The 16357-nt window shown below is 49.4% G+C and overlaps 1 protein-coding gene across 1 annotated transcript; it reads left to right on the top strand.

The window, feature by feature from the left end:
- Positions 1–14286: 14286 nt before the first annotated feature.
- Positions 14287–14877, top strand: LOC141476382 (olfactory receptor 14J1-like). The gene has a single exon (XM_074165058.1). The coding sequence runs from the start codon at positions 14287–14289 to the stop codon at positions 14875–14877; it is 591 nt and encodes a 196-aa protein (XP_074021159.1).
- Positions 14878–16357: the final 1480 nt, after the last annotated feature.

Below are 16357 nucleotides of genomic sequence, written 5' to 3' on the forward strand. Positions count from 1 at the left end.
TCTCTTGACCTCTGGCATCCTATTTCTTGAGATGCAAAGCTGGCGGGTCTTCTGTTGATAAAGCATCAGTGATCCTTCCAGTGATTCTGTGATTTCCTTTAGAGTGGCAAAAAATAATAATAATGATGAAAAGAAATGTTAAAGTAACAGTCTACTTCCACAATAGCAAATCTGGACAACGGCAATTAAATTAGTATTTGCCATATAAGGTATGATATCCCATCCTGAAGTACATATTGAAAGTGGTTCAGATGAAGGGTGGTCTTGCAAAAGTCACCCCTTGTGTCCCCGTGTGGCACAGACGCTGCTGGTTTCCCTCTCCAGAGAGTGGCAGAGGCCGGATCACCTTCTCAGAAGAGGCTCCTTGCCAGGGAGCCACGGCCATGGGGGGAGCTCACCTGGTTCTTACTGGCACTTCACTCAACAGCTATTTGGATACTTTTGGTGTTTTTCTGGGATGACTATTCCTGCACAGAGGATCATAAAAAGACGACTGTTTCTTAAGAGATGGTGAAAAAGGCCCTGTTTGGCCAAGAAAGCCCACCATGTGCTCTGCAGGGAGCGAGGAAGATTGTAAAAAGCACTAGGAAAGTCCAAAATGCTCTTCCAAAGGGCGAGTGGCCCTGAGGAGTGGTGATTGGCCACGTGTAAGTCTGTTAGAGAGGGTCAAGCAATGTCAGCGAGAAGCAAGGGGATGGCTGATGGCTTTAGCCAATCCTTACAGCCGTGTCTGAAGCCAGCCGTGGGAAGCAGTGGATGTTTGTGGGCAGAGGCTGAGGAAGAGGCTTCTCCTGGGACAATGGCAGGAAGGAAGACCCTTCCTCTGCAAACCAGGGGTGATACAGACATTCATCTCTTATGTGCCTGCCTCAGCCTGGCGGATGGGGAATGCCCACTGCTGGGGGTGGCTGTTCTTAGGAATGCCCCATGGGCTGACAACTTGCTCCTTTCCCCTCCTTCACTGCCCACACTTGGATGGACTTCAGGCAACATCCATGAGCCTGGAGGATGCACAAACCTCCTGGGCTGAGGTCTCAGCACTGCAGGGGCAGAGGAAGGGTTTGTGAGACACATGGGCGTGCAGGGAGAGAGCAGTGTGGGGGGAGCAGTGAGTGTGCTAAAGGCAGGAAGAAGAAATGTCAAAGCAAAGAGGCCAAGTGCATGAAATGCTTGATTTCTACTTGCCAATTCTGCATTAACATCAAGGAATTTGGGTTACAGGAATGTCTCCAAGTAGAGTCTGCACCATCCAGACCCATGTGGATGGGCTGGCAGAGCCACCCCCAGCAGGGGGATCCCCATCGCCCACGCTGAGGCAGTCCGGATGCAAATATCTGCAGTGCCCACTTGTCACAGGCCTCCAGGCAGAGGGTGACTCATTCCCATGACCCTCGAAGCCTGGATCAGCTCGTTGTGCTTTTGCTGTCCTTCCCTTCATCTGTCAAGCCCATGGGAGCTTTGGCTTTGACATCATCCCTACGGCCTGGGACAAGGTTTCTCAATTCCTCCTCTGCAGCTTCCCTGCTTCCACCTCCTTTGTGCTGCCTCTTTGTCCTGGAGCTCAGTCAGTTCCAACAAGCAGCCTCCTGAGACGGTGGCTTCTTTTCAAGGGGAGTTGGAGAGATCATTTTTGTGCCTGGAGGAGGCTGTCCTGTAAGGCCTATCAGATTTTCCATGATCCTTCAGCCTTCAGAGCTGCTTCCCACGGCACCACTCGCATCAGTCTCCCAAGTACATCAAAGTCTTCTTCTCTGGAGTCCACCCATTTTTGCTCTGCTGCTGGCCTTCCTCACTCCTCTTCGGCACCTGGGACCCCACTATTTCCTGGTGACAGCAGCCAAGGCTGACACTGATTTTCACCTCCCTGACCACAATCGAGCAGTTCGTGCTGGGCTGGGCTGTACGTACAGAGTGGCCTTCACCCCTGGGCTGTGCTGCACAGATGCCTTGGCCACAGGACAACCTCAGCAGCACATTGTCACACAGGAGCCTGCAGAAAGGTCCCAGTCTGTACCAGACATTTTGCCTCCCGCGTGGCCCTCCCTGTACCCGGCACTGCTGCAGGAAGTTCTCATGGAAACGTCCTGTCTGTTTGACCGTCGAGATGACGAATATTGTTGTTTCCTTGTAAGAAAATCCTGGAGTGGTTTGAATGACCAAAAGAGGATACTGTCTCCTATGGAGGGGGTCTACATGGTTGTCTGCATGGTTTGCCGCATTTGGGTCAAAGGCCCATTCAATGCTACACCTCCTGGGGTTCTCACCATCGAAACAGACATGAGATATGTGAGAAACACCAGCTCACGATTAGAATTTGATAGAGAACAAAGTCACCGAAGCAAAGATAAAAAAATTACAAATTTATTATACGAAACAGTGCTGAATGTGGTGCGTCTCAAAGCAGAGGCACACCTCATCTTTCAGCTTTTAGGTATTTATACCCTATCCCGTGACGCGCGGAAACAAACCCTACAACTCGAATAGAGTTATAAAGCAGGTATGTTTATTGCGGCGCCGGGTGCAAGGGGGATGTCTCCTCCTAACTTGCACACCCTTAGGCTGAACCCGTAGTTATTTATAAGGTAAATCATACATATGCAAACTATGGGATGGACTAATACAATTAGTTCTAACAATAGGTGTGACTATGTTAATTATTTCCGGGGCCTCATTATAATAAGTCTCATCCTCCAGGCATGTGCGTATCTTCTCCTGATGTTTTTCTTGAGGGGGGCGTCTTAGGGAGTAAGTTCCAGGATCACTGAACCAGTTCGATTGTTTTGCTGATAGAGGCCGTAAAGCCTCTTGCTATCTTCCTGTAATCGATCAGGATGTTCCGTTTGTCTTCTGTGTGGTCTGGCAGGGGTCGTAAAGTCTCTGGTTATCTTCTCCTGTTATCAGTCAGGATGTTCCCATTTGCTTGCGAAGTGTTCCTTCAAGGCTAAGGCCCGCCTCCGCTAATTGGGCAATTCTTTGTTTTCTTTCCTCCCCTCCAAGGTTGAGATATACGTCCCTGTCATGGTTAATCCCTCTGTTTTCTGTTTCAATCCCCCCTTTTCTTTGTTCATTTGTAAATTCTTTTACAATTGCCTATAACACACTTTCCTTCTCCATCTGATTTCTAAAATACATCCCTGATTCCACTCGTTCCCGGAGCTGATGCTTTTTCCATTGAATGTATTTGTCTCTGGCCCCCATGGTACAAAACATAAAACATCTAGCTATTACACATACTAAAATTCCTAACATAAGTACTGCTACGAAAAGGATAAACAGTTGTCTAAGCCATGCCAGACTAGGTAACCATGAGGTTACCTTTTCCCAAAGGTCTGAGAACCCAAATGTGGTATCATCCTGAGCAGTTTGATGCAAGATCTGAGTTTTAGCTATGAGATTTTGTAAGTCTTTTTCAATCCCTCCGCTTTCGTTTACATATGAGCAACAGCTCTGATTAATCACTGCGCATAAGCCTCCCTCTTTCCAAGTTAGTAAATCTAATGCCATTCTATTTTGTCCAACTACATTTGCTAATGACTGGACTTCTTGTTGAAGTGCCTGTATAGCATCTATTGTGGATTTCTCAAGCGCTTCTATAGTAGCTGATATGTTTACAATTGCTTTCTCCAATTCACTAACGCCTAGGGATAGTATAAGCCATCTTACAAAGCTATGAAATCTTGTTCCCCTTGTCACTAGAGGGTTTTCTACTCCTCGAATTCTCCTCCAAGGTGTTCTCAACATACCTGAGGGGATTTCGGACTGATTAAACACTGTATCTTTGCTAGTTAGATAGCCTATCGTGCAGGTTCCCTTCCAGCCTGCAGGTAGCTGTTTTCTGCTGTATCCATCTCCATACAGCCACCAATACCCTTTAGGTAACTTACAGGGTCCAATAGTTGCTGTCAGGTTTGCACCTAGAAACTTTCCTGCCTGATACCATCCATACTCCCAAGAGTATTCTTCTCCTTGAGAAATGCCACTACTTTTGTATGCAGCTAATTGAGTCTTATTGCAAAAGTCCACATACGTGACATTTATCCCTGTTAGATCCCAATTTCCTACATTAACAGTTGTCTTATTAATCCAGAAGTTGCTCCATCCCCAGGCTAGTGTTCTATTCACCGGTCCCTTGTGTCTATATTCTCCGTGTTCCCAGGTACAATTGTTACTCCTAATTAACACAACGAGCTCTTCTCTCAACACTCGTAAATCAAATCTGGGTCCTAAGGGGTAGATATTGTCATCGTACTCACAATAGCTGTTCAACTCATTTCCCCCTCTTGCCCAAAATTTAGGCCAGGTCCCATTGGCACAGTTCCAATCGCTTGCTGCCACCCCGTATAGAGGCAATTTCATTTCCCCTTTGGGTAGGTTAGTGCATACCCAACAATCTGACAGGTTAGTAGCCCTTACCAAAGTTTACAGATTTCGTGAATATGTATTCATATCCCATGACCCTCCCCCCAAAATACAAAGCCCTGGTGCGTTGATGACTATTAATGTCATTAGTGTCCATCTTTTCGTTGGAGACGAAGTTTCAGGGGTCCGGCCTGCGTTGATGTCCATTGGGGTTCTGGGGCTCTCTTGACTCGAGTCCAATGGATCCAAGCAGCTTGTTCCTTAATCTTTATGGCTGTGTGAGTGGTCAGCAGTACCTGGAAGGGACCTTCCCACTTTGGCTTCAGTGGTGAATCTGTAAAAGACTTGACATATACATAATCCCCAGGTTCGATCTCGTGTACTGGTCCATCCAACCCACGAGCTCGTGTTCCCAGAACCAGTTTTTCTACCTCCCGGAGCTGTTTTTGTAAATTTATCATGTAATCAGTCAATATTTCATTCCCCACTTCTGTAGATGTCCCATCTTGTATACTATATGGTCTCCCATATAGTATTTCAAAGGGGCTCAAGCCTTCTTTGGTTCTGGGTTTTGTTCTTATCCTGAGAAGGGCTAATGGTAATGACTGAGGCCAGGCCAAGTTAGCTTCCTGGCCTAGCTTTACAATCTGCGTTTTGATCAAGTGATTCATCTTTTCTACCTGACCACTCGGTTGTGGGTTGTATGGGGTGTGAAGTTGCCAATCTATACCCAATAATCTGCTTACTTTTGAAACAACCTTTGCAGTGAAATGAGATCCTCGGTCCGAGGAAATTACTGCGGGATCAGTTAATACCAATAGGTATCGAAACCCCCCTTTTCTTGGAAGTTCTGAAAAATCAATTTGCCATTGTTGTCCCGGATAGTTTCCCTTCCCTATCTGGCCAAACTGGACTCTGGGGCCTGTCCTAGGGTTGTTCTGTAAACATACCTCACACTGCTGAGTGACTTGTTTGACAGTGGCATATAGATTCCGAGCACACATTAGCCTACTCAGGTATCTGTAAAGTGCCTCTGTTCCCCAATGGGATTTCCTATGTTCTGCCATGACTACAGCCCATCGTAACGAGAAAGGCACTATTATTTTTCCCTGTGGGGTTCTGGCCCATTTCCCTTCAATTTTCCCATTGAAGTCTTTGATCAATTTGTGATCGTCCCTAGAATATCTAGGTTCGTCGTCAATTTGTATCTTACCATCTGGGACCAAGGATTGTACCTCTGCATTACCCATCTCTGCTGCTCTTTTGGCTTCTCAGTCCGCCAGTGCGTTGCCCAGTTCCATAGCGGTGTTCCCTTTTTGGTGAGCTTTGCAGTGCATGATAGCCATTTTGGTAGGCAGTAATACTGCATCTAAGAGCTTGAGAACTTCTTCAGCATGTTTTATGTGTTTCCCTTGTGTAGATAGGAGTCCTCTTTCTCTCCAGACCGCCCCGTGAGCATGCACCACCCCAAAAGCATATTTAGAGTCTGTCCAGATATTTATCCGTTTTCCTTTGGCTAATTCCAGCGCTCGGGTTAGTGCTATTATCTCAGCCTTTTGGGCTGATGTATTTGGGGCCAGGGCTTTGGACTCTATTACCTTCTCTGTGGTGGTTACCACATAGCCAGCTTTGCGTATCCCCTGTTGAATGAAGCTGCTCCCGTCGGTGAACCAGGAATCCTCTGCATCTTCCAATGGTTCTTCTTTCAGGTCTGGTCGACTGGAGTACACCGCCTCGATTGTTTCCAAGCAGTCATGGGTCACTGATTCTCCTTCGGTTCCGCTGAGGAAAGAGGCTGGATTGACAATATTAGTTACTGTTATTTCTACATCATCTTGCTCTATCAGGATAGCCTGGTACTTAAGAAACCTCTGAGGTGAAAGCCAATGCCCCCCTTTTACTTCCAGTACTGCTGAGACGGTGTGTGAAACCATAACTGTGATTTTCTGGTCTAGGGTGAACTTACGGGCCTCTTGGATGTTTATTACCACTGCTGCCACTGCTCGGAGACAGCTAGGCCACCCTTTACTTACTTCGTCAAGCTGTTTAGAGAAGTATGCCACCGCCCTTCGATAGGGTCCCAGATTCTGAGCTAGGACTCCTAAGGCCATTCCTTGCTTTTCATAGGAAAACAACCAGAAAGGTTTAGTAGTATCAGGTAATCCCAGGGCAGGTGCTTCCATTAACCTCTTTTTTAACTGATGGAAGGCTCTGTCTGCTTCCTTATTCCACACAATATTCTTTGAGTTAGATTTTAATAACTCATATAGCAGCTTTACCAAGAGTCCGTAGTTATATATCCAGAGACGACACCATCCTGTCATTCCTAGAAAGGTCCGAAGTTCCTTAGGCATCTGTGGTCGAGGTGTCTGGCAGATGGCTTCCTTCCTCTCCTTCCCCAGTGTCCGTTGGCCTGCGGTTATTTCATATCCCAGATAGGTCACTTGCTGCTGGGCTATCTGTGCCTTCTGTGGAGAAACTTTATAGCCATTAAGTCCAAGAAAGCGTCTATTTATGATGAAAAGCATACATATTCATTCAGGTGGGCTGAGTTATTATAATTGATTCTAAGAAAAGGCGTTACTATTCTAATTATTTCTAGGAACTCATTATCATAAGTCTCCTCCCCTTGCCGCATGCATACTGTCGCCTGGTGGTCGTGGGCCGGGGTCTTCTGGAGGAAGGCTCGCAGTCTTCTTCACCGTGTACCTTTACCTTTGTCCTAGAATGCTGGGTTGGCTGACCCCCAAACCGCAAAACTGGTCCCGACCAGATGGACACTTTACCCAGACAGTTAGGTTCCTCCTTAGCATGCAGGCTGTTCCCGCTATCTTATACACAAGGCCATTTCTTTATCTTGGAATGCTGGGCTCCGAGCTCTATTCTTTGCCAGGCTGTACTAAATCCACACTAACAACCTTTAACCATTCATTCTGAATCAGTGGATACTATCAATGTTCTCCCAGAGGTCAATTTCCTGCTTTCCTCCACCAGTAAGGCTGTTGCCGCCACCGCTTGCGCACAGGTTGGCCACCCTCATGACACTGGATCTAATGCTTTGGATAAATAGGCTACTGGTTGTTTCTGCCCTCCCCAGGCTTGAGCTAACGCTCCGTAGGCTATCCCACCCTCCACATTTACATAGAGGTGAAATGGCTTTTCTAGGGAGGGAAGAGACAATACAGGTGCCTGTATTAGTTTTTGCTTCAATTCTTCAAACCGCTGTCGCTCCTCTGGTGTCCACTCAGGATTTTCTGTCTCTTCTTGCAATTTTTCATCTAAGAATTTAATATGTTGGCTAAAATTATCAATCCATAGTCTGCAGTATCTAAGAAGGCCCAGAAACTTTCTTATTTCTTTTTGCTTCTTGGAGTTGGGGTTGCCACAATGCTAGAAATTCATTCTGGGTTTATTCTCCTTTTCCCTTCGCTGATCAAATGCCCGAAGTACTACACTTCCCTCTGTACAAATTGCAACTTACCTTCTGAGACTCAGAGTCCTTTTTCTGCCAAGAAGTTTAGTAATTTTATGGTGGCAGATCGAACTTCCACCTCCTCTTCCCCAGATATTAATAAATATGGGTTTATGAAAGGGAGGTCCTGCTTAACCAACTTGATCTCTTTCTATGACCATGGGACCCGCCTTCTCCATGCGGGGAAGGCTGTGGACGTTGTCTACCTGGACTTTGGTGAGGCCTTTGACACCGTCCCCCACAGCGTTCTCCTGGAGAAGCTGGCAAATCATGGCACAGACAAGTGTCCTCTTCACTGGGTAAAAACCTGGCTGGATGGCCGTGCCCAGAGAGTTGTGATTAATGGGGTGAAATCCAGTTGGCGGCCGGTCACCAGTGGTGTCCCTCAGGGCTCAGTTTTGGGGCCAGTCTTGTTTAATATCTTTATTGATGATCTGGATGAGGGGATTGAGTGCACCCTCAGTAAGTTTGCAGATGACACCAAACCAGGTGGGAGTGTTGATCTGCTTGAGGGTCAGAAGGCTCTAGAGAAGGACCTGGACAGGTTGGATCAACGGGCCAAGGCCAATGAGATGAGGTTTAATAAGACCAAGTGCCGGGTCCTGCATTTTGGTCACAACAACCCCAGGCAACGCTACAAGCTCAGGGAAGAGTGCCTGGAAAGCTGCCCAGCAGAAAAGGACCTGGGGGTGTTGGTGGACAGCCAGCTTAACACGAGCCAGCAGTGTGCCCAGGTGGCCAAGAAGGCCAACGGCATCCTGGCCTGTATCAGGAACAGCGTGGCCAGCAGGAGCAGGGCAGTGATGGTGCCTCTGTACTGGGCCCTGGTGAGGCCTCACCTCGAGTGCTGTGTTCAGTTCTGGGCCCCTCACTCCAGGAAGGACACTGAGCTGCTGGAGCGTGTCCAGAGGAGAGCCACCAAGCTGGTGAGGGGTCTAGAGAACAAGTCATACGAGGAGAGGCTGAGGGAACTGGGCTTGTTTAGTTTGGAGAAGAGGAGGATGAGGGGGGACCTCATTGCCCTCTACAACTCCCTGAAAGGAGGGTGTAGAGAGGTGGGTGTTGGCCTCTTCTCCTAAGGGAATAATGACAGGACCAGAGGAAATGGTCTGAAGTTGCAGCAGGGGAGGTTTAGATTAGATATCAGGAAGAATTACTTTACTGAGAGAGTGGTCAGGCACTGGAACAGCCTGCCCAGGGAGGTGGTGGAGTCACCATCCCTGGCGGGATTTAAGGAACATGTAGACATGGCACTTCAGGGCATGCTCTAGTGCCGGAGATTGTTGGTTTCTGTCTGTTTGTGGGGTGCTGTGTGGTTGTGGGTGTTTGGTTTGGTTTGGTTTTGGTGTTTGGTGTTCTGGGATTTTTATTTTTTCTTTTTTTTGTTGGTTGGACTCGATGATCTCAAAGGTCCCATCCAACCAAAAATATTCTGTGATTCTGTGAAATCATCTACATTCTGAAGCAGCTTGATCTCTGGAGAAAAGGAAATTTCCTCAAGAATTTGTTCCAATACCCGCCCAAAAAGGTTGGGTGATTCAGTAAACCCCTGTGGTAACACAGTCCACCGAAATTGCTGCTTCCTCCCTGTTACTAGGTCCTCCCATTCAGAGGCAAACATGTCTCGACTTTCTGCTGCCAGAGGGCAGGTCCAAAAAGCATCTTTAAGGTCTACTACACTGAACCACTTGTGTTCATGAGGTATTTTGCTTAACAATGTATAAGGGTTGGGTAAAACTGGATAATGCATCTGAACAATTTTGTTTAGTTCCCTCAAATCTTGCACTAGTCTCCAACCCCCATCTGACTTCCGGACGGGTAAAATAGGTGTATTATAAGAAGAGATGCGTGGCTCCAAAAGACCATCTTTCAACAATCCCTCAATCACAGGTTGAAGCCCCTTCCTCCCCTCCAGGGATATAGGGTATTGCTTCACACGCACAGGTTGACTCTGCTTCTTTAATTCTACTTTTAGAGGGGGTATGTCCAATCCTCCCCGATTTCCTTTCGCCACCCAGACTATTGGATTAATCGCTTGCCTCTGTGATGCTCCCCTTACAGCGCTCCCCTCATGAAGAGCATTTTAAAAGATACCTTGCGGAGTCTGAGTGCTTTTCTTATTGGGATCATCACAGACCAGCACCTCCTGGTTATAACCACTCTTTCAACAACCTTGGATGCCAACACTCAGGTCCCGTGGACTGGTAAGGGTGTAGTTTGCTCAGGTAGCCCCTGGCTTGGTCCCCGTCCACTGCTCGTTCTTCTCCTCCAGAGTCCTGCCTCAAAGCAGAAAGGGCTGGGAGACCTCGCTGGTGGCAACTCGGGGAAAGAGGACATAGAGTATCTCAGATCTATCTACACCGTCTCCTACTAAATTCAGCAGTGGCCCCATGTTATCTCTTCTTCTGCTTTAACGGTTCCTGAATTACCAAAAGCTCATCTTGGTGCCCTGGAATTCCTTTTCAAGTTTCAATTGAGTTTTGATAGGGGCCATTGCTGAGCCAGGAGAATGCTGTCCATGAGGACAAGATGTATCCAGGCACACAGTGAAAACTGGTCTTTTCATTGATTGTATCGTCAAGGGAGTGAGTACAGATCCCTGTGTGACGTGTTTCATGTCCATGAAGAAGAGAGAGGGGACAGACCTTGCCTCTCTGATGCCACCTGATGACTGGTGCCTCTGACAGAAGGCATCAGTCAAGGGAACGGGCGCCCAATCGCACTCTCTGCGATGCCGTCTGGGGCATCTGTGACACATCCACCCTGAATGGGAACTGCTTCCCTGCAGGTCCCGTGTGCTCCAGGCCAGCCTTGGAATCTCATGTTACTCTGTGGCCCTGGATTTGAACATTGCATTGAGTAGCTGCCCCGAATTCTGTCCGGCCACAGGGAGCTGAACATGGGACAAATGCCCCTGTAGTCACTTGAGCTCTGTTAAATTCAGCTGATGGAAAAGAGAGAGGCCTTGCTCTCCCTATGGCACAGGAGTGCAGTCGTTCAAATGAATACCTCTAAAAACTGACATGAACATAGTGAGTAGATAAAATATTCCCTTGGCCTCTTTTGGGGAAATCAGTTGCCATTTCAGTTGGCCAAAGGATTTCCCACCAGGCTCATATGTGATCCCTGAGGTGTTGCCCTGTCTCTAAGAACTGTCCCATTAGAGCTTGCAGTTCCCTGCTCATATCTTTGACCACCCCTGACACCTTCAATGTCGCCAGGCGTTGTGTCTGAACAGCCCAATCCTGCCCTCCATCGCCATGGATGAACGTGGGAGCTGGAGACAAGGAGCTCACATGCAGGAGCCTATTGTTGTGCACACCTGAACCCCTGAGGCAAGAGGAATCCCACCTCCAGTGGGTTTGTGGCAAGCATAGGAGGGAGGAGAGTCTCCTTCAAACGCCAGCAACAGAAACACAGGATGAGATGTTCCATGGACTCAGCTGAATCCCTTCCCTCGGCAGGGGTAACGGAGATCCCTGCCTGTCGCTGTCTGGATGTCCTGTCTTACTATATAATAATACCAAAAATAGTGACATTTAGAAGTAACTTTGAGAGGAGAATTTTCAGTTCTGGAAAGAAGTGTCTCTATCCAGCTGAGGGAGGGAACACCGGGGATGACTTCAGCCTGTTTCACAGCAGGTTCCCCTGGAGCCCCAGGGACACCTCCAGGGAGCCCAGAGGGGCCAGAGAAAGTGCTGCCTTGGGCTGTTGCTCTGCTGCTGAACTGGGCCAGGCTCCTGGGATGGAGGGAGCTCCTGGCCATGGGGCAGCACGGCAGAGAGACAGCTCTGCCCAGGAGCAGCTCCTCTGCCAAGCGCAGCAGGGCTGGGGGCTCTCCCAGGATATCTCAAGGAGATGAGACAGGCAGAGAGAGAGCTTAAAGGTGGTCAGGACTGGGAGGATGACTGAGAGCACACTGGAGGAGAAATCTTCACAGCCCTTGACAGGGTAAGTCTCTGGCTGCAGGGCAATGCAGCTGCGGTTCCTGGAATGATCTCCTAAAGCTGGCACATCCCACCGCCTATGGCATCTATGAGGAGGTCTCTCACAGTTTCTTCAGAGTAGAGAAAAGGACTTGCTTTGGAGCCCAGCTTACCTAAGGCTCTTTCAAAGGGACAGGGCACATCAGCTGCCTTCTCCCAGGGATGGCTTCACACCCGGAGCGTGAAGCCAGGTGTTGACCAGGGGTGCCCAGGGCTGTCCTTCAGAACAGGGTCCCTGTGTCCCAGGGAACTGTGTGCTGGGGCAGGGACTCTGCCGCCAGCCAGGGTCAGCTCTCAGCCTGCCCGGGGAGCTCCCCACGGCAGTGTGGGGAGAAGCCATGGGTGGAAGAGGTAACACCGGGCAGGACAATGTCCCGCTGTGAAGAGGGTGCTGTGTGGGTCAGGGCTGCTCACAGCTTCAGAATCCCCCAGGACACTTCCGAGGGTGAAGGTCAAGGCAGGGATTAAGTTTCAGGTAAAGAACTTTCCTGATTTTGTATTTTATTTTTCTATTTGTGGGGGAGGGGAGGTGGAAAAAAGGATAAATGTTTAAGGAGTTCTCAAGTTGGAAGAAGTCACTGGGACTCCTGAGCTGTAACTTTGAAAGATCAGTAGGTCTGCCTTGAAGCTCTTAGGGTGCCTTCAGCCACTCCTCTGCCCGTGGAGAGCACCAGCATCACCTCTGCTGGACCATCAGGGTTGCTCTGACCTGCCCTTTTGCACCTGTGAACAGGAACATGAACCCAGTCCCTGCCCTGCAAACAGGCAGGTGTCTGTAGGGCCAAGGTGAGTGCACAGAGGTTGGGATGGGCTCTGTGAGTGCTGACAGGATAAGACACGGCACAGGGAAACACCTCCAAAGAGGAAAATGTCCAGGCAGCAGAGACATGATCAGGGAATGAGAGGAAACTAAAACCAGTAATGCTGTGGGAAGGAGGGCAATGTTGATGTCTGGGAGGTGGCATGAACGGCTGGGCGAGGGTAGCATTTTCCTGAGTGCCCGGCTGTCTCTCCACTTGCCTCCCTCAACCAGAACCTCACTGCATTTTTCCTTGTTTCTCTACTTGTCTGTGATATTGTTGTTGTCTTGTTCTCTCAGTCAGGCTCTCTGGGGATGGGAGCTGCAGCAGCCAAGTCAGGCACGGCTCTTGTCATTCCTCCCAGGCAGGTGTGTCCATGGGAATGAAGTGCCCAAGCTCTCCTCTGACCTGTGGGGCTGTGGGCAAAGGAGTCTGTGTGGCTGGGGAATGAGCTGAGTCTCCCTTACTGAGATATCTTCAACAGGACACGTGGGTATCTCCTTGGCGTGTCCGTCCAAGCTCTGAGCTGCCCTCCAGGATGCAAATCTTTCCTACAGCATCTTTGTGTTCTCTCAGTGCCCCACGGAGAAGCACAGAGATGCTACAATGGAGGAAATGCTGCTGGGTTTGTGAAATCAACTCTGTGCGTCCTTGGTGAGAAGTGGGGTGCTGAGCCCTTGCTCAGATACCTTAAGAAAGGGTAAGACATTTAGTGATCGCTCTGCTCTCAGCAGAAAAGAAGCCAATTTTCAAGGGAGGAGAGCGTGATTGCCCTCTAATACCCAAAGGTGCAAGTGCAGGAGAGTTGGGAACAAGCCCGTCCAGCCCCCCCTGAGCTTGCCCTAAGCCACAGCGAATCCTTTTGCCTCTTAGGTCTTACAGTTGCTAACTCTGAGCGCAGGAGAAATGTGGGGGATTTCTGGCTTTGGAGAACCAGTCATGGTGTGTGGGTAGGAAGAAAATTCCCTGAACTCAGTTCTACCACCCACGTTGTTTCAAACTGGAAGTGCAGATGCTAACAAGCCCTTCTGCATTAGGAATGGTTTAGTCTCACAAATTCCAAATATCCTCCCGAGCCCCTCTGCCACATTCCAACGTACCCACTGCAGCAGGGCAGGGATGACTCCTGAAGCGGCCAAATGCAGAGGCCTGGCTGTTCACAGCACTGGCAGCCAGCACAAAATGAAGCTCAAGTCAGGGATCTGAAAGAAGGTTGCAGAGGGACAGTCTACAGGAAATGGCGTAGGTTTTCCTGAAACAAGCCTGTCCTAACTTGTTGCTTTCTTTTCCTCCAAGAACAGTGCCCCATGCCCAGAGGAAGCAGATGCCCAACAGCAGCTCCATCACCCAGTTCCTCCTCCTGGCATTCGCAGACACACGGGAGCTGCAGCTCTTGCACTTCGGGCTCTTCCTGGGCATCTACCTGGCTGCCCTCCTGGGAAACGCACTCATCATCACCGCCATCGCCTGTGACCACCACCTCCACACCCCCATGTACTTCTTCCTCCTCAACCTCTCCCTCATTGACCTGGGCTCCATCTCCACCACTGTCCCCAAATCTCTTGCAGTTTCCCTCTGGGAATCCAGGGCCATCTCCTACTGGGGATGTGTGGCCCAGCTCTTGTTCTTTCTCTTCTTTATCACAACAGAGTATTGTCTTCTCACTGTCATGTCCTACGACCGCTACGTTGCCATCTGCCAACCCCTGCACTACGGGACCCTCCTGGGCAGCAGAGCTTGTGTCCACATGGCAGCAGCTGCCTGGGGCAGTGGGTTTCTCAATGCTCTCCTGCACACGGCCAATACATTTTCCCTACCCCTCTGCCAGGGCAATGTCCTGGACCAGTTCTTCTGTGAAATCCCCCAGATCCTCAAGCTCTCCTGCTCACACTCCTACCTCAGGGAACTTGGGCTTCTTGTGGTCAGTGCCTGTTTATTCTTTGGGTGTTTCATTTTCATCATGGTATCCTATGTGCAGATCTTCAGGGCCGTGCTGAGGATCCCCTCTGAGCAGGGACGGCACAAAGCCTTTTCCATGTGCCTCCCTCACCTGGCCGTGGTCTCCCTGTTTCTCAGCACTGGCTTCTTTGCCAACCTGAAGCCCCCCTCCATTTCCTCCCCATCCCTGGATCTGATGGTGGCTGTTGTGTACTCACTGGTGCCTCCAGCAGTGAACCCCCTCATCTACAGCATGAGGAACCAGGAGCTCAAAGAAGCTTTGAAGAAACTCATTCAATGGGTTCACCTCCAGCAGCAGTAGAGCTGCCCATCTCTCCTCACAGACTCTTCTTAGCTTTTCTCAGGGTGGTTTGTGCTTCATTTCTTTTTCATCTGTGGTCATCGTGTTCATACAGGAATGTCTGTATTTGCTCCACATCTCCAGAAGCATGATCCTACTGTGCTGAACAATACAGAGGCCTTTGGTAAATGTGCCATCACGGTGTCAGAGCTGGCTTCCTGAGGAGCATCTCTGTAATCAGAGGGCAGCTCTCCCAAGGGCAGTTCCTGAAGCCTGGGCTCTTCTTCCTGCTGAAGGCAGGAGCAGGCTCCAGGAACTGCACTCGCCATGGCTGCTGCTGAGCTTGGTTCTCGGAGGGTTTATGGGGAGAGGGCACTGGGAGACATTTTGGGGAGAGAGGGCTGGACCCAGGTCTCACTAATTTTAAGTATCTGTCCTGGGTTGGGTGTCACAGGGCTAACTTGTCTTACATTGCTGGGGAAAACTGCACTTTTAGAAGTCTCTAGTGTCTGAATTCATGAAAATATTTACTTTATAGCTAGCCAGAGTCTGTGGGATTCAAGGTCTCGGTGTTTTTGAGCCTTGCCAGGTGCAGGCACAAGGAGGAGCAAGGCCTGGGCATTTGGCCTGGGCTGGCCAACAGGATTATTTCATACCATGATCGTCACATTCAATATAAATTAGAAAAGTTTGCTGTGTAGTTTCTCTCTCCCTTGGTGGTCATGGTCCAGAGAACTCCTTGCCTCAGTTCTGGGCCCCGGTTCTGGACCCCTGAGCCCTTCCCTTCCCCCCAAAGCCTCAGCCCTTGCAGTGTCCAACCTTTGCTGTTCCTGCTGGGAGCGCACACCTTCCTGCTGATGGAATGGGCTGAGAATAGTTCTTGTATATCTTAGATTAGTATCGGGATTGATACTGATTCTTTAGTATTATTGTCAATTATTTAGTCTTATCCTATTAAATCTATTTATATTTCAATCCTCGTGTTTCTTTTTGTTCCCCGATTCCCTTTTCTGGGTGGGGAGGGGTCATTGGGTGAGAGAATAATTGTCTAAATGACCATAAATTGTTATGGGTTTTCTCAAACCGTAACAGTATCCACAAGCAAACAAGGGCTCTGCCATCCCAGGGGAGGCCGGTGGGACCCTCCAAAAGGAGACTGGAGAGTGATTCGTGTGTCCTTCAGTAAAAGCCCATGGATGGGCCAATGTGCACGTGGGAAAACATCCTGAGTCATGAAAAATGCTCTGAGCCCATTCCACAGCTGTAGACCCCTGGGAAGGAGCTCAGTGGCAGTGCGGCCCCTCCAGCTGATTCTGCTTCCCTCCCTGACCAGCACAGCCAGTGTGGAGTCACTCCAAGGGCCCACAGCCCACTTGCTCTGTGGAGCATCATTGCCAGCGTGGGGCCCTGTGAGGAGCACAGCGCCACCAGGCTGGACCAGAGGAGGGGTGGGGAGAGATCAGAGGAGCCGACCACGGCTAGAAATAGCCTTGGAGAGAAA

The sequence above is a fragment of the Numenius arquata genome, chromosome 30 (assembly GCF_964106895.1).
Source record: "Numenius arquata chromosome 30, bNumArq3.hap1.1, whole genome shotgun sequence".
NCBI classification, from domain to species: Eukaryota; Metazoa; Chordata; class Aves; order Charadriiformes; family Scolopacidae; genus Numenius; species Numenius arquata.